The 13,553-nt window shown below is 41.5% G+C and overlaps 1 protein-coding gene across 2 annotated transcripts in view; it reads right to left on the reverse strand.

Moving 5' to 3' along the window:
- Positions 1–1,406: 1,406 nt before the first annotated feature.
- The window catches only part of LOC149162411 (chlorophyll synthase, chloroplastic-like), a 200,757-nt gene continuing 188,610 nt past the window's right edge, over positions 1,407–13,553 (reverse strand). The window contains exons 14-16 of one of the 2 annotated variants that reach the window (XM_089437258.1): positions 2,248–2,295; positions 2,036–2,123; positions 1,407–1,910 (exon numbers count right to left, since the gene is read on the reverse strand). In XM_089437258.1, the coding sequence (XP_089293384.1) occupies positions 2,061–2,123; positions 2,248–2,295 (111 nt within the window). In that variant the 3' untranslated portion in view covers positions 1,407–1,910; positions 2,036–2,060. Of the gene's footprint in view, positions 1,931–2,035; positions 2,124–2,247; positions 2,296–13,553 lie in introns of both variants that reach the window. The other variant, XM_089437259.1, reaches the window with a different exon arrangement.

The raw sequence follows: 13,553 nt of genomic DNA on the forward strand, positions 1-13,553 counted from the left end.
AAAATTTTTGGCCCTCACTACCGCAGTTGTTGCCACACGTGTGAGCTTATTCTGGCCTCCCAAGGCTTCTTCAAACCTTCACTTGGCTTTCTCCTTCTTCTAGTGCTTGAGGATGGCCTAATGTGACCTTCGCTGACCTTCTTTCTCTTCCTTCTTCAAGATCGAACGTGCAAAGGGAAACCCTAGACCAACAATAGAAACTCTAGCCTTCCTTTGCATGTGTGAGAGAGAAATAGCCCAAAAACAAGTTTTCTTCATCTTCTTCCTCCTTCACTGCCTTCTTCTTCTTCCTCCTTCGCTTGAATGAGTGAGTGATGAATGTGTTCCAAGGAGGTCGAGTTTCCTCCTTTATATAGGCTTCTTAAGGTGGACATGGCTCCTCAAATTAGGTCGACTTCCCAGCGGCCAAGACAACTTGGTCTTGAAGGGTATTTTGACACGTTTAATGACAAAAATAATTTTCTTTACAAGTTGCAATGTCCCTGATGGGGTCTTTAACTCATGACAATGACTCTTTTGACTTCTTGACCTAGGACAAACCCTAGAAGCACTCAATGGGTGCTTGACCTTTAAACTAAAATAACTTGAGCATGAAACCCATGCTCCAAAAATAATAATAATGATTTTCTTGCATTTTACAATATACAAGAGTCAAAAGTACATTTCATATTTATGAAGACCGAACCTAGTTACACATTTTTCAACAAATCAATGGCCAAGATCATATCAGAGTCAATCCGTGTGAATTTCTAGATGATTTTCACCTTAATTAATTTTGATTAATTAACCAATTTTTCTAAGTTTTGACTTAGGAAACATTAAAAAATAGGTCAATAATCTAATTAAGTCATCTCTAGGTGGAATTTCCAAAAACGATTTCTGGGTTATGGAGATCTCATGTATTCTAGCCTCTCCACAAAGTTTTGTGACGAGAACACATCCGATGCTACAAAAGCTAACAAATTCCACAGTGAAATCTAAACGAGTATAACTTTCAAAATGCAGGAGTTATAAGATGGAGAAAGAATGCCCTTATTTAACGCTCTTAATAATCTTCCCCTATGAAAAAAAATTGTTTTCCAAGTTTATAAAAGAACGGAGGTTCCCTAATTCACCTTTTCATTAACTTGTGAAATTCATAACTTTTTACCTTATCTAGAAGGGAATTTTAGGTTGAGTTGTCCTTCCTATAAAATAAGGAAAAATTTTCCTTAAAAGCATAAGTTAAACCTTTTCCGCATGATTATTTGTCGACTTCTTGCCAAGATGCACAAGAAAGAGAACCAAACACAGCAATTCTTGGAAAAAAAAACAGAGAAATGGTAACACTTAATATTCTACACTGAAGAAAGTATTTTTTGCAGTCACTCACCATACAGAGATTTTGCATCAACAATAATACATCCTTAAGACTAAAAGATTTCATTATCCCTTGATATCCTATCAACGATACCTTTGTAATTACATAGAGGGTTAACCTGCCCAAAAAGCAACCCATTAACGTTCACATACAAATTCTTACAAGAAAATAGTGGAAGTTAATATCTATCACTAAAATGCTTCTACAAGATACAGTACAAGCAAATGGTGAAGTCCATATCTATCACTACAATGCTTCTACAAGATACATTGCCACAAAACACATAAATATAATTGCTCCTAGTGTACATTAACACGTTTTACTCTATGTTTTCTTGTAATAATTCCTTTATGATAGTCCTTTCTTGTGGGGCAGCTAAAAGTAAACTACAGACTAAAACTGACCCCTGCAGACCACAGTGAATTGTTAAACTTTTTTTATCAGCAATGAACAGAAGTAGTTGGGCTGCTGCAATTACTAGTTTCAACTGCCACAAGGATTGAAAAGCTTGCCACCGATCTTGCATCGGTATGTGTGTCCTCGATTAGGCCTGCAGTGATCACAAATTCACTTTGCGCAGACTCAGTATACTTCAGTGGCATTCTTATGCATATAACCTTGAAATAAAGTGAATCATAAAGATAATCTTAAATACACAATAAATGTAATGTCTACCTATTTATACAGCAAATTCTTTGTATCAATGACTGGTTGCCAGAGCTGTGCAAAGCAACCCAAAAACAAGAAAAGGTTGTGCGCTAGCCTGAACGGGAAAGAAAGAAGTATTTGTTTTAAAATAACCCTTATAAGAGTGGCAGCTGATCATTCAACATAATAATTATACAAACAAATATACTGGTAAAAGTAGCATTAGATGGATAAGTTACCTGGTATTTTACATCATATTTAATAGGGTCCTTCAGAAAGTATTGAAACTGCCAAAAGCAAACCAAAGTTAAAATAATATTGAAGAAGTGTGTAAGCTAAAAGATTAAAAGTATTTGGATAGAGCAGACAAGTAAGAAATTACAAAAGGATCACAGACAGATAAAGAAATAAATTATAATACTACCTTTACCGAAACATTGCATTCTATCTTGAAGATACATTGAAGAACACATTAACAAATAGTAGAATGCATTGCCCATAGATAATTACTAACACATACCCCAACAATGTAAATCTGACCTCATGCAATGATATATTTAATGGACAAATAACAAATCAATGCTCCACAACGCAATCCCAGCCAACTTAAGTACACATAAATTAATAAACTAAAAGGATAGATGACAAATGCTAAAATGAATAAATGATAATTAGTAAATAAAATTAATAGAAGTTTTGCCAACTTCACCCACTCTACACGCAAAAATACAATAAATTCTGGAATTAGAGGAGGCATACAGAAATAAGGATGGAGATTTACTATTTATTAATGAATTCTACATGGACTTTTTAAGTTAAGCAGAGAACCATAAGAAAATTACGAACCTCTTCAGTACTGAGCAAATGAAATATAGACTAGACAGAATATGTCTCGTTCCACTTTCCTAACCTACAGCATCAGTTATAACCACAGGATCTGTGGTGCCCCTATCGTATTAAGCTCTGACATCTGCTTTTGCTCTATCTTCAAAATACAGTATGATAATATTTAAGGGTTGCCATCTGACATCTGTTTTTGTGCCATCTTCAGGCTACAATTTGTCAAGGGTAATCCTTCAATATTGGCATTTACATCATCTTCAGTTTATATCATTACCCCCTCATTTCTAGGGGTAATTATAGAAGGTTTTTCTTCAATGATCCGCATTACAGACAATGGTCCCAGTGATGACATTCAGCATTCCCCAGATACTGTAGTCCACAGATGCCTCTTATATCATGCTCAGTTCACTCATTTATTGATGATGGTTCCCGACACAAATGAGGTACGTTTGTCTATTGCTCCATACTAAGTGTTTACATTTAATGTACTTGGCATGAAAGTAGGGATCAAGGGCTGAATCAAATAATCAATCATGATGCTTGGAAGTTATGCCTTTTGCCTTGTTTCACCTTGGTGGTCATCATCATTTTCCTAGTCAAGTGTTGCCACTGTTTGGGAGAGGGGTACTAATGGGGAGCCTTGATAAGGGTAACGTGCACATGTCTTTCCATACTTAACATACTCCATCTAGTCCAGTTTTCATTATCCTTGGGTACTAATGAGGGACATTGATAAGGGTAACGTGACCATGTCTTTCCATACTTAACTTACTCCATCTATTCTAGTGTTTGTTATCCTCTCTTTGGGGTTGGCTGTTACATGTACCCCAAAAAGGTTCATGCTTCATGATCCCATGAGAAGGGGCCTAGATGCCAAAGGTTTATGCAGTTGTGTGTGTATATATATATATATATATAAAGAGCATGATATGAAAATAATCTCAGCAAAATAATTTGGAGAAAAATTCCTCCCTTTTGCAAATTATCTTGGCCTCCTCCTGCCTCCTCAAACCCCGCTGAGAAACTCGGCCTCCAGGAATTCGCACTGCCTAGCATGGGAAGATTGTACATCCTGCTAGGTGGCTCCAAGTGAGTTGTCATGTTTCCCTCTGCTACTAGAAGAAATTCGCTTGGCCTTCCGAAGCTCGATCTGAACTCCGACAACACTGCAAACCCTCTTTCGGCTACCCACACTAGGTTTCTAGCTATTCGAGCTTCCTGTAGAGATATTTCAGCCTCCCTACTTTGCTGCTGGGAATCTCTGTTGGAATACTCTGTTGTTGCTCCCTCAATCTCACTCCTGCTTTCCTTCTAGCTCAAACTCTTATTCCTTGGTCAATTTCAGCAACTAGATAACTCGATCTGCCAAGGAACTCGCTCTCCCTATGTCTCATTGCTATGCTCAAGTGTGTCTCCTTCATCCCCATCGACCTGCTCTTATAATCTTGTTGCCACACAATCTAGCAGGGGTACTAAAGGGACAACTACTAGACCTAATGACAACAATGAGGCAAGGACCCACTATCACCTTAGTTAATGTCCCCTGCACTTTACGTACTTTCACTAATGGGAGGAGTCTCGGTATGAAGGAAATCACTAGAATAATAGGATCAATGACGAGGTATGGTGTGATTTCCAAATCCCATTCAAAGGAAAGACTCCAGTAATGCCTTGGTTGCTTCAAAAGCAAGATAATGGCTCCCCATGAAAGGTGTGCGAGGAGGCCTAGACCTAGGAGGAAGGGATACTCAATACAAAAGATGCTCCTAGATTAAGGCTTCCTAAGGGAATAAAGGACCTCTCTTAGGGTTTTGTGAGATAGTGATCATATAAACCTTGGGACCACAAGAGAGACCTAGAGGCATCTAAGCAAGGCCTAGGGTTTGCAAGATCAAAAGAGGAATAAGATACCTTAGGTCAAACAAGGAAAAGATAGGTCAAGGAAATGATTAACATCCAATGAGATTTCGAGGACAAATTGTTAATTTTTCTTAGGGCTATATTGTTCTTTACTTTGATAATTGCATTTCTTCATTAGCACATTACATTCACCCCATAACATCATAACATTATTCAATAGCATATGCAACTATATATAAAGAACAATATCATCATCATCAATGCAGCGGAACATAAAGGAAAAATAGAAGAAAAGCATTCACACATAGAGACAACAAGATTGGTCGGAGACTAAGGCAAAACCCACTTTGGGGAAAACCCTTTCAAATTCTTCTTCTTATTAAATTATCAATGAATGATTTAGCAAAATAGAGTACAATGATCCATGTCTTCATTCATACAACTATCTAGCAAAACAACTACAACATCCATGAAATGAACCCAACAACTGTTAAAATTTGCAACTAGGGCCAAACTCCATGTGGGTCAGCTTATTTGTGGCCGCTGATATTTTTATTGGATCCCTCTTGTCGAGAGGTGTAGGATTGATCTAAAGATCATCCAATTCCGATAAATATTTATGGAGATATGAATTTATTTTGATTATGGAATTATTATCAAGCCAACCAGCAACTTATGTAGGCTCAAGAAGCCCAAACGTCATGTCTATTCAACCTATACGTTTTTGGTATAAATAGAAGAGGATTTGATGTCATTTGGAAGACACATTCTTCATGTGATCTCCTCCTCTCCACGTCTTGGGTTTTTGGTGAAGGAGGGACACTAAGAAGAATACGCTGGCCTTGTATGATGCCCTAATTGCTGTACGTTGCCCTAACTGCTATACGTTGCCCTAGCTGCTGTACGCTACCCTAGCCGCAGGTCAGATGTGCCCTAGCCGCAGGTCAAGGGAAGGCTCCTATCCTCTGCCCAAAGGAGTTCCAATAAACAGTTAACATGATGCCCTAATCTGCTGACAAGTAATGCCCTAATCCACTGTCCAAGGAGACTCTTAGATGCAGCAAAAGGAGACTTTAATTCGTGGTTAAGGAGAGGCCTAACCCGCAGTAAATGGAGGACTGATACGCAGCAGAGGAGGCTCTTATATCTGCATCAACAAAGCCCTAATCCGTTATCATAAGGAGGCTCCTAAACTGCAGTCTAGAAGTGACCCTTAGCCGCAGCTAAAGAAGACCTGGCCGCAGATATAACAAGCCCAAATTCACAGCTAAGGAGAGACCTTCAGCCGCAGCAAAATGAGTCATAACACAGCAAGAAGAAGCCTGAAACAAGCATGAATTGCTGAAGGTAACAGCACAGAGATAGAGGTTGTTCCTAGGCTTGGGTCAAGGACTGTTTGCAAGGGAAAGGAGCTGCAGCATATTACACTGCTGCGTTGATGGTTATTGGAAGTTGTTTGGTGGAAGACCGTAAGCCTATCTTGCTGCCACAGGCCATAGCCAACGTCAAAGGGCAGCATGATAATGGGCAGCATGATAAACAGCAGTGATAGAATGGCATACCTGTAGCAGCCCTATCACAATGAACAGCAGTGATAGAATGCCATCTGTTAGAACAGCAGCATGATGATGATGCACATTAGTATGGGCAGCATGATGATGGATAAGATCATGGACATGGGCAGCATGATGATAATCATGATTAGTGCAGCATGGTGCAGTATGCAGTGGTACAGCAAGAGAACCAAATGCAGCACGATGATAGGTGAAGGAGTCACCTTGGAGAATCAGTTGAAGCAGAATGTCTTCAACTGATCTCATCGTTATACGAAATGATCTATGCTAGATCTGGATAAGTCAAAGTGTTGACTTCTGTTGTAAATGTACTATCTCCCTCTCTCTCTTTCTCTGCTGAACTTTGAAGAACACAAAAGAGGAATTGATCAAGGGTTTCCCCACATTGTGGGGTTTGTCCCTAGCTAGCGCCACATCCTGTGTCCTCTTGTCTTGGCTTGTCTTCTGCGATTTATATTTATGTTCTATCTGCAATTTACTTTAATGCTGATGTGATTGCTAACTATGAAAATTTAAATAAATTTCTCTAGCATAGAACATACCTAAAATTAACATGGTATCAAAGCTGAGGTGAAGACAATGCCCAAGCAAGAGTGAAAGAGCAATCACCAAAGACAATAGGGACAAGGATCAATGGGTTCCACATCTCTCTTCTAAGTTCACAAAGGGTGAAGTCGAAGCAGAGCATATTATCAGAATGGCATAGCGGAAGTTTCTGATGGCCCATATAAAGATCACTTCATTGGGAAGTTCGGATCTAAGGGTGGAAGGAAAGGCGGATGCCTTGGTTGCAATAAGTTCGGCCATTATGCGAAGGAGCGTCTGAATGGCAGAGACACATCTCATGATGAAGATAACAATCATTCCAAGGACATCTTCAATGATCTAAGGAATGAGTAATAATGCAGGTCATCAAGGAAATGGTCGACTCTTCAAAGAAAGCAAGGAACCCCAGAATCACTTTTATGTACCTGATCGCAAGAAGAACCTGGTGTCCATCTCGGAAATGGAAGTTTAAGGTTTTAGGGTGGCACTCATCGATGGAAAGGTACGTGTTTGAAAATAGATTTTTCAAAGATGTTTTAGAGTTCAGGGTTGTATCAAGTCCACTGGGGACCATGACCATTGACTCAGCACCGGAGGTCTATGAGTCAGATGGTGACCGGGATGCCTGAATTCAAAAAGAGCATGAAGGTACATGTCTAAGATGTACCAAAGGAAAATCTTACAAGGGGACCATTCCCCTCATGTAGTAGGTCCACAGGTTTGGAACAACCCGTGGAGTTTGAGATTCATGAACACAAGTATACAGGTGGAAGAAAGCCCTCTATGGCTTGAAGCAAAACACCCTGGGCGTAGTATGAGAGGACTGATAGTTGTTTGATGAAGCTGAGATTCACTAGGAGTGAAACCAATCCAAACCATTACCCGAAGGTTGTGGATGATAGACCTCTCATACCGGCACCTTATGCGGACGAACTATTTCTGACAGGTGTAGACCCTCTCATTTGCAGAAGTAAGAGGGAGTTGGATTCCGGACATATGTTTTGCAGATAGCATGGTGAGCTCATATTTGGTTGAGCCTCACTGGATTGATGCCAAGAATCTTCTGAAATATCTTTGGGGCACAATCTCTCATGGATTGAGATACACTGCTGAAAATATGAAAACTGCATGATTATTCGAATGCTGACTGGGCAGGCAGTGTGGAGGATCACTAGAGCACTTTTCAGTGTTGGTTCTCTTTGGATTCTGCTTCGATATCATGGATGAGCAGGAAGCAGAAGTCGGTTGTTATAAGTACCGCCGAGACTGGATACATAACTACAAGTATGACCTCGTATGAAGTTGTCTGGTTGTGGAAACTCTTCAATGAGTACACATGATGAATAACACTGTGATTCCCTGTGACAACCAGAGGTGGTATTCGATTATTGAGGAATCTCATATTCAATGATTGCTCCAGCAGATAGACATCAGATATTCCTTATTTGGGATATGGTAAGTCGATGAGCAAGGAGGCTCCATTGCACTGAGATGATGTACAGGTCGCTACACTTTGTCAGAGCCCCGGGGAAAGATCAAATTTGTGATTTTTCCCAAACGACTTGGAGTCGTCGAGAGACCCTTGTAAAAGGGTCCTGCATGTTGCATACATTGAGCACTGGGAGCTCTGGGGACTTACGGTTCTTACTGGAGCAACATACGACCACGGGGTGACTCACCCTCCCCTAGTGGTGCGTACTGGGACAAGATGATTCGCTCTCTTGTGGGACAGGATGATTCGCTCTCCTGTGGACAGGATGATTCGCTCTCTTGTGGGTCAATATGATTTGCTCTCTTGTGGGACAGGATAATTCAGTCTCCTGTGTAGCAAGATAATTAGTTCTCCTGTGAGATCTGGATGATGTGTTCTCCATGACGATTGTGTAGCAGGATGATTAGTTCTCCTGTGAGGTCTGGATGGTGTGTTCTCCATGACGACTATGTAGCGGGATGATTAGTTCTCCCGTGACGTCTAGATGATGTGTTCTCCATGATGACTATGTAGCAGGATGATTAACTCTCCTATGTGGCCTGGGAATAACACTGTGATTCCCTATGACAACCAAGGTGGAATTCGATTATTGAGGAATCTCATATTCAATGATTGCTCCAGCAGATAGACATCAGATATTCCTTATTTGGGATATGGTAAGTCGATGAGCAAGGAGGCTCCATTGCACTGAGATGATGTACAGATCGCTACACTTTGTCAGAGCCCCGGGGAAAGATCAAATTTGTGATTTTTCCCAAACGACTTGGAGTCGTCGAGAGACCCTTGTAAAAGGGTCCTGCATGTTGCATACATTGAGCACTGGGAGCTCTGGGGACTTACGGTTCTTACTGGAGCAACATACGACCACGGGGTGACTCACCCTCCCCTAGTGGTGCGTACTGGGACAAGATGATTCGCTCTCTTGTGGGACAGGATGATTCGCTCTCCTGTGGACAGGATGATTCGCTCTCCTATGAACAAGATGATTCACTCTCTTGTGGGTCAATATGATTTGCTCTCTTGTGGGACAGGATGATTCAGTCTCCTGTGTAGCAAGATAATTAGTTCTCCTGTGAGATCTGGATGATGTGTTCTCCATGACGATTGTGTAGCAGGATGATTAGTTCTCCTGTGAGGTCTGGATGATGTGTTCTCCATGACGACTATGTAGCAGGATGATTAGTTCTCCTGTGACGTCTAGATGATGTGTTCTCCATGATGACTATGTAGCAGGATGATTAACTCTCCTATGTGGCCTGGATGATGTGTTCTCCATGGCGATTGTGTAGCAGGATGATTAGTTCTCCAGTGAGGATAGGATTGATTAAGTTCTCTTGTCGAGGCATCGTACTCATGCAGTCTAGGACTCATGGGAAGTACCTCTCATCTGATCAATGAGCAGGGAAATGAGGATAGGGACCATAGTAGTACCGATGGACACATCGTTGTATCTACCATACTTCCTATGCTAGGATGACCTTCATTGATCTAGGATCAATGATACTGGTCTGGGACCAGTGGTAGGAGTTGTACCTACTATGACGCTAACTTCGGATCAGTTGAGACTGGTCTGGGACCAGTGGTACATACTCTGAGACTGACTTTGGGTCAATGGAGGACTGGTCTGGGACCAATGGTAGGAGTTGTACCTACTATGACGTTAACTTCAGGTTGGTTGAGACTGGTCTGGGACCAGTGGTACATACTCTGAGACTGACTTCAGGTCAGTGGAGGATTGGTCTAGGACCAGTGGTAGGAGTGGTACCCATTATGACGCTGACTTTGGGTCGGTTGAGACTGGTCTAGGACCAGTGGTACGCACTCTGAGACTGGTCTGGGACCAGTGGAGAATGGTATGAGACATTCTCGATCAATTCTTCTTCTTCATAGTTCAGCAAAGCTAAGTTGAGCAGAGCAGAGACAGCTGGAGGTGAGCAAAGCAGAGCTGAGCTAGCAGAGCTGAGCTAGCAGAGCCAGCAGAGCTGAGCAGAGCCAGCAAAGCTGAGCAAAGCAGAACAGAACCAGCAGAGCTGAGCTGAGCAAAGCAAAGCAAAGCCAACAGAGCTGAGCAGAGCTGGGCAGAGCAATGCAGGGCACTGATGGCAGATAGTACAGTTGGACATATGGATCAGCGGATGGAGTTCTCCCTAGTTGAGAGGGAGTGTTAAAATTGGCAACTAGGGCCAAACTCCATCTGGGTCAGCTTATTTGCGGCAGCTGATATTTTTATTGGATCCCTCTCGTCAAGAGGTGTAGGATTGATCTAAAGATCATCCGATTCCGTTAAGTATTTATGGAGATATGAATTTATATTGATTATAGAATTATTATCAAGCTGACCAGCGACTTATGCAGGCTCAAGAAGCCCAAACATCATGTCTATTCAACCTATACGTTTTTGGTATAAATAGAAGAGGATTTGATGTCATTTGGAAGGACACATTCTTCATGTGATCTCCTCCTCTCCACGTCTTGGGTTTTTGGTGAAGGAGGGACACTAAGAAGAATACGCTAGCCTTGTATGATGCCCTAACTGTTGTACGTTGCCCTAACTGTTGTATGTTGCCCTAGCTGCTATACGTTACCCTAGCCGCAGGTCAAATGTGCCCTAGCTGCAGGTCAAGGGAAAGCTCCTATCCTCTGCCCAAAGTAGTTCCAATAAACAGTCAACATGATTCCCTAATCTGCTAACAAGTAATGCCCTAATCCATTGTCCAAGGAGACTCTTAGATGCAGCAAAAGGAGACTTTAATTCGTGGTTAAGGAGAAGCCTAACGCGTAGCAAATGGAGGACTGATACGGCGCAGAGGAGGCTCTTATATCCACATCAACAAAGCCCTAATCAGTTATCATAAGGAGGCTCCTAAACCGCAGTCTAGAAGTGACCCTTAGCCGCAACTAAAGAAGACCTGGCCGCAGATATAACAAGCCCAAATTCAGAGCAAAGGAGAACCTTCAGCTGTAGCAAAATGAGTCATAACATAGCTAGAAGAAGCCTGAAACAAACATGAATTGCTGAAGGTAACAGCACAGAGATAGAGTGTTCCTAGGCTTGGGTCAAGCACTGCTTGCAAGGGAAAGGAGCTGCAGCATATTACACTGCTGCGTTGATGGTTATTGGAAGTTGTTTGGTGTAAGACCGTAAGCCTATCTTGCTGCCACAGGCCATAGCCAACGTCAAAGGGCAGCATGAAAATGGGCAACATGATAAACAGCAGTGATAGAATGGCATACCTGTAGCAGCCCTATCACAATGAACAGCAGTGATAGAATGCCATGTATTAGAACAGCAGCATGATGATGATGCACATTAGTATGGGCAGCATGATGATGGATAAGATCATAGACATGGGCAGCATGATGATAATCATGATTAGTGCAGCATGGTGCAGTATGCAGTGGTCAAGCAAGAGAACCAGATGCAGCACGATGATAGGTGAAGGAGTCACCTTGGAGAATCAGTTGAAGCAGAATGTCTTCAACTGATCTTATCGTTATACGAAATGATCTATGCTAGATCTGGATAAGTCAAAGTGTTGACTTCTGTTGTAAATGTAATATCTCCCTCTCTCTCTTTCTCTGCTGAACTTTGAAGAACACAAAAGAAGAATTGATCAAGGGTTTCCCCACATTGTGGGGTTTGTCCCTGGCTAGCGCCACATCCTGTGTCCTCTTGTCTTGGCTTGTCTTCTGCGATTTATATTTATGTTCTATCTGCAGTTTACTTTAATGCTGATATGATTGCTAACTGTGAAAATTTAAATAAATTGCCCTAGAATAGAACATACCTTAAATTAACAATGATGCTTATCCTCAAAACCCTGATTATGAAGTTTGTAATGTACTCTTACTATCTGCAGTCAACTAACGAACACTGTGGTCACTGAGCAAAATCTTCAGACAACCGAACTTTCATCATTTAGGTCTCGATCGCACAAAGGAGTCATGCATGCGACTAGGAAGCTTCCAGCCGCTCTCTGGAGCCTACAAGCTAGCGACTGCATTCTGCAATTGAGATTTTGAAACCATAGATGCCGGTCGCATGGAGGACGAGTTGTGCATGCGACTGGGATGCTTCAGTCACACGGATGAGCCTGGTAGCGAGCGACTGCAGCCGAGATCTCTCTGTCATGTGCTTGTGACCAATGTTTTAAAACTCCGACTCGAATTCGGAACAAACCGAAGGTTGACTCCGACTTTGACTCTAACTCGGTATCGACTCAGCCAGTTTGATTTCAATGACTCAGTCGTTGTAAAAAATACATTAAATATTTATTATTTTATGAAAAAACATAATTTTAAAGATTTTCATTCATGTTTCCAAACACAAAGCATTAGAATATAGAGACAAGAGAACATATGATCAAAGTAGGCTCATGAATATATCCATTATATCAAAATGGCACCCAGTGCACTGTCCAATACATACATGATATAGAGATCAAAACAAAAACACGTAACCAAGGCAGCTCTAAATGGCCTCTACAACAAAAGTAAATTGTAAAACATCACTAGTCAATGTAGTCACCAGTACTATTGGCTATTGCTAGAGAAGCCAATATCATTTGGCTCAGACTATGAATCAGAATCAAACAAGGAAACCCATCGCTCCTCCTCCTCCTCATCACCATCTCCAACTCCAACTGTAGAAGTAGTAGCACTAGCAGGCGCAGTAGCTGCACACTGAGATAGACGAGATATGCGCTTTCATCATGGCTAAGTAGAGGAAGGGACTGCAACTGGGACTTGGCGCTGGGCCTGGTATAAGTGATCTGCATTCAACTAAACATTATGTTCAACTAATGGCTCCATCTGTAAATCCAAATCAAGACCAAGATCCTCATCAGAATCAAACTTTGTTGGATGACTCTCCACTACCCAATCTGATGCTGGATCAATATCTTCTAGCACAATGGGATCTGGATCAGGCCTTTTGTTCAACAATTGGTTGCGTCTTAGTCGGCGGTTGTATTGGGCATAGACTTGATCATTTAACTGTTTTTGTTCCAAACGGTTTCTCTTCTTCGTGTGAATCCTCTCAAAGACAGACCGATTACGCTCGCACCCAGTAGCACTGCAAGTTTGACTCAAAATATGGATTGCAAACTTCTGCAATTGAGGACAATGGCTACCAAAAGCCTCCCACCATTGTGTTGCAAAAAACATGGTTGTGTAATGAGTTAGCTCAACAAATTATATTCAACTTTCAAATTATAAAAAATTTAACAAA

Source organism: Pinus tabuliformis, chromosome 5_2, assembly GCF_031772625.1.
Source record: "Pinus tabuliformis cultivar Carrire ecotype Pingquan chromosome 5_2, CPIR1, whole genome shotgun sequence".
NCBI classification, from domain to species: Eukaryota; Viridiplantae; Streptophyta; class Pinopsida; order Pinales; family Pinaceae; genus Pinus; species Pinus tabuliformis.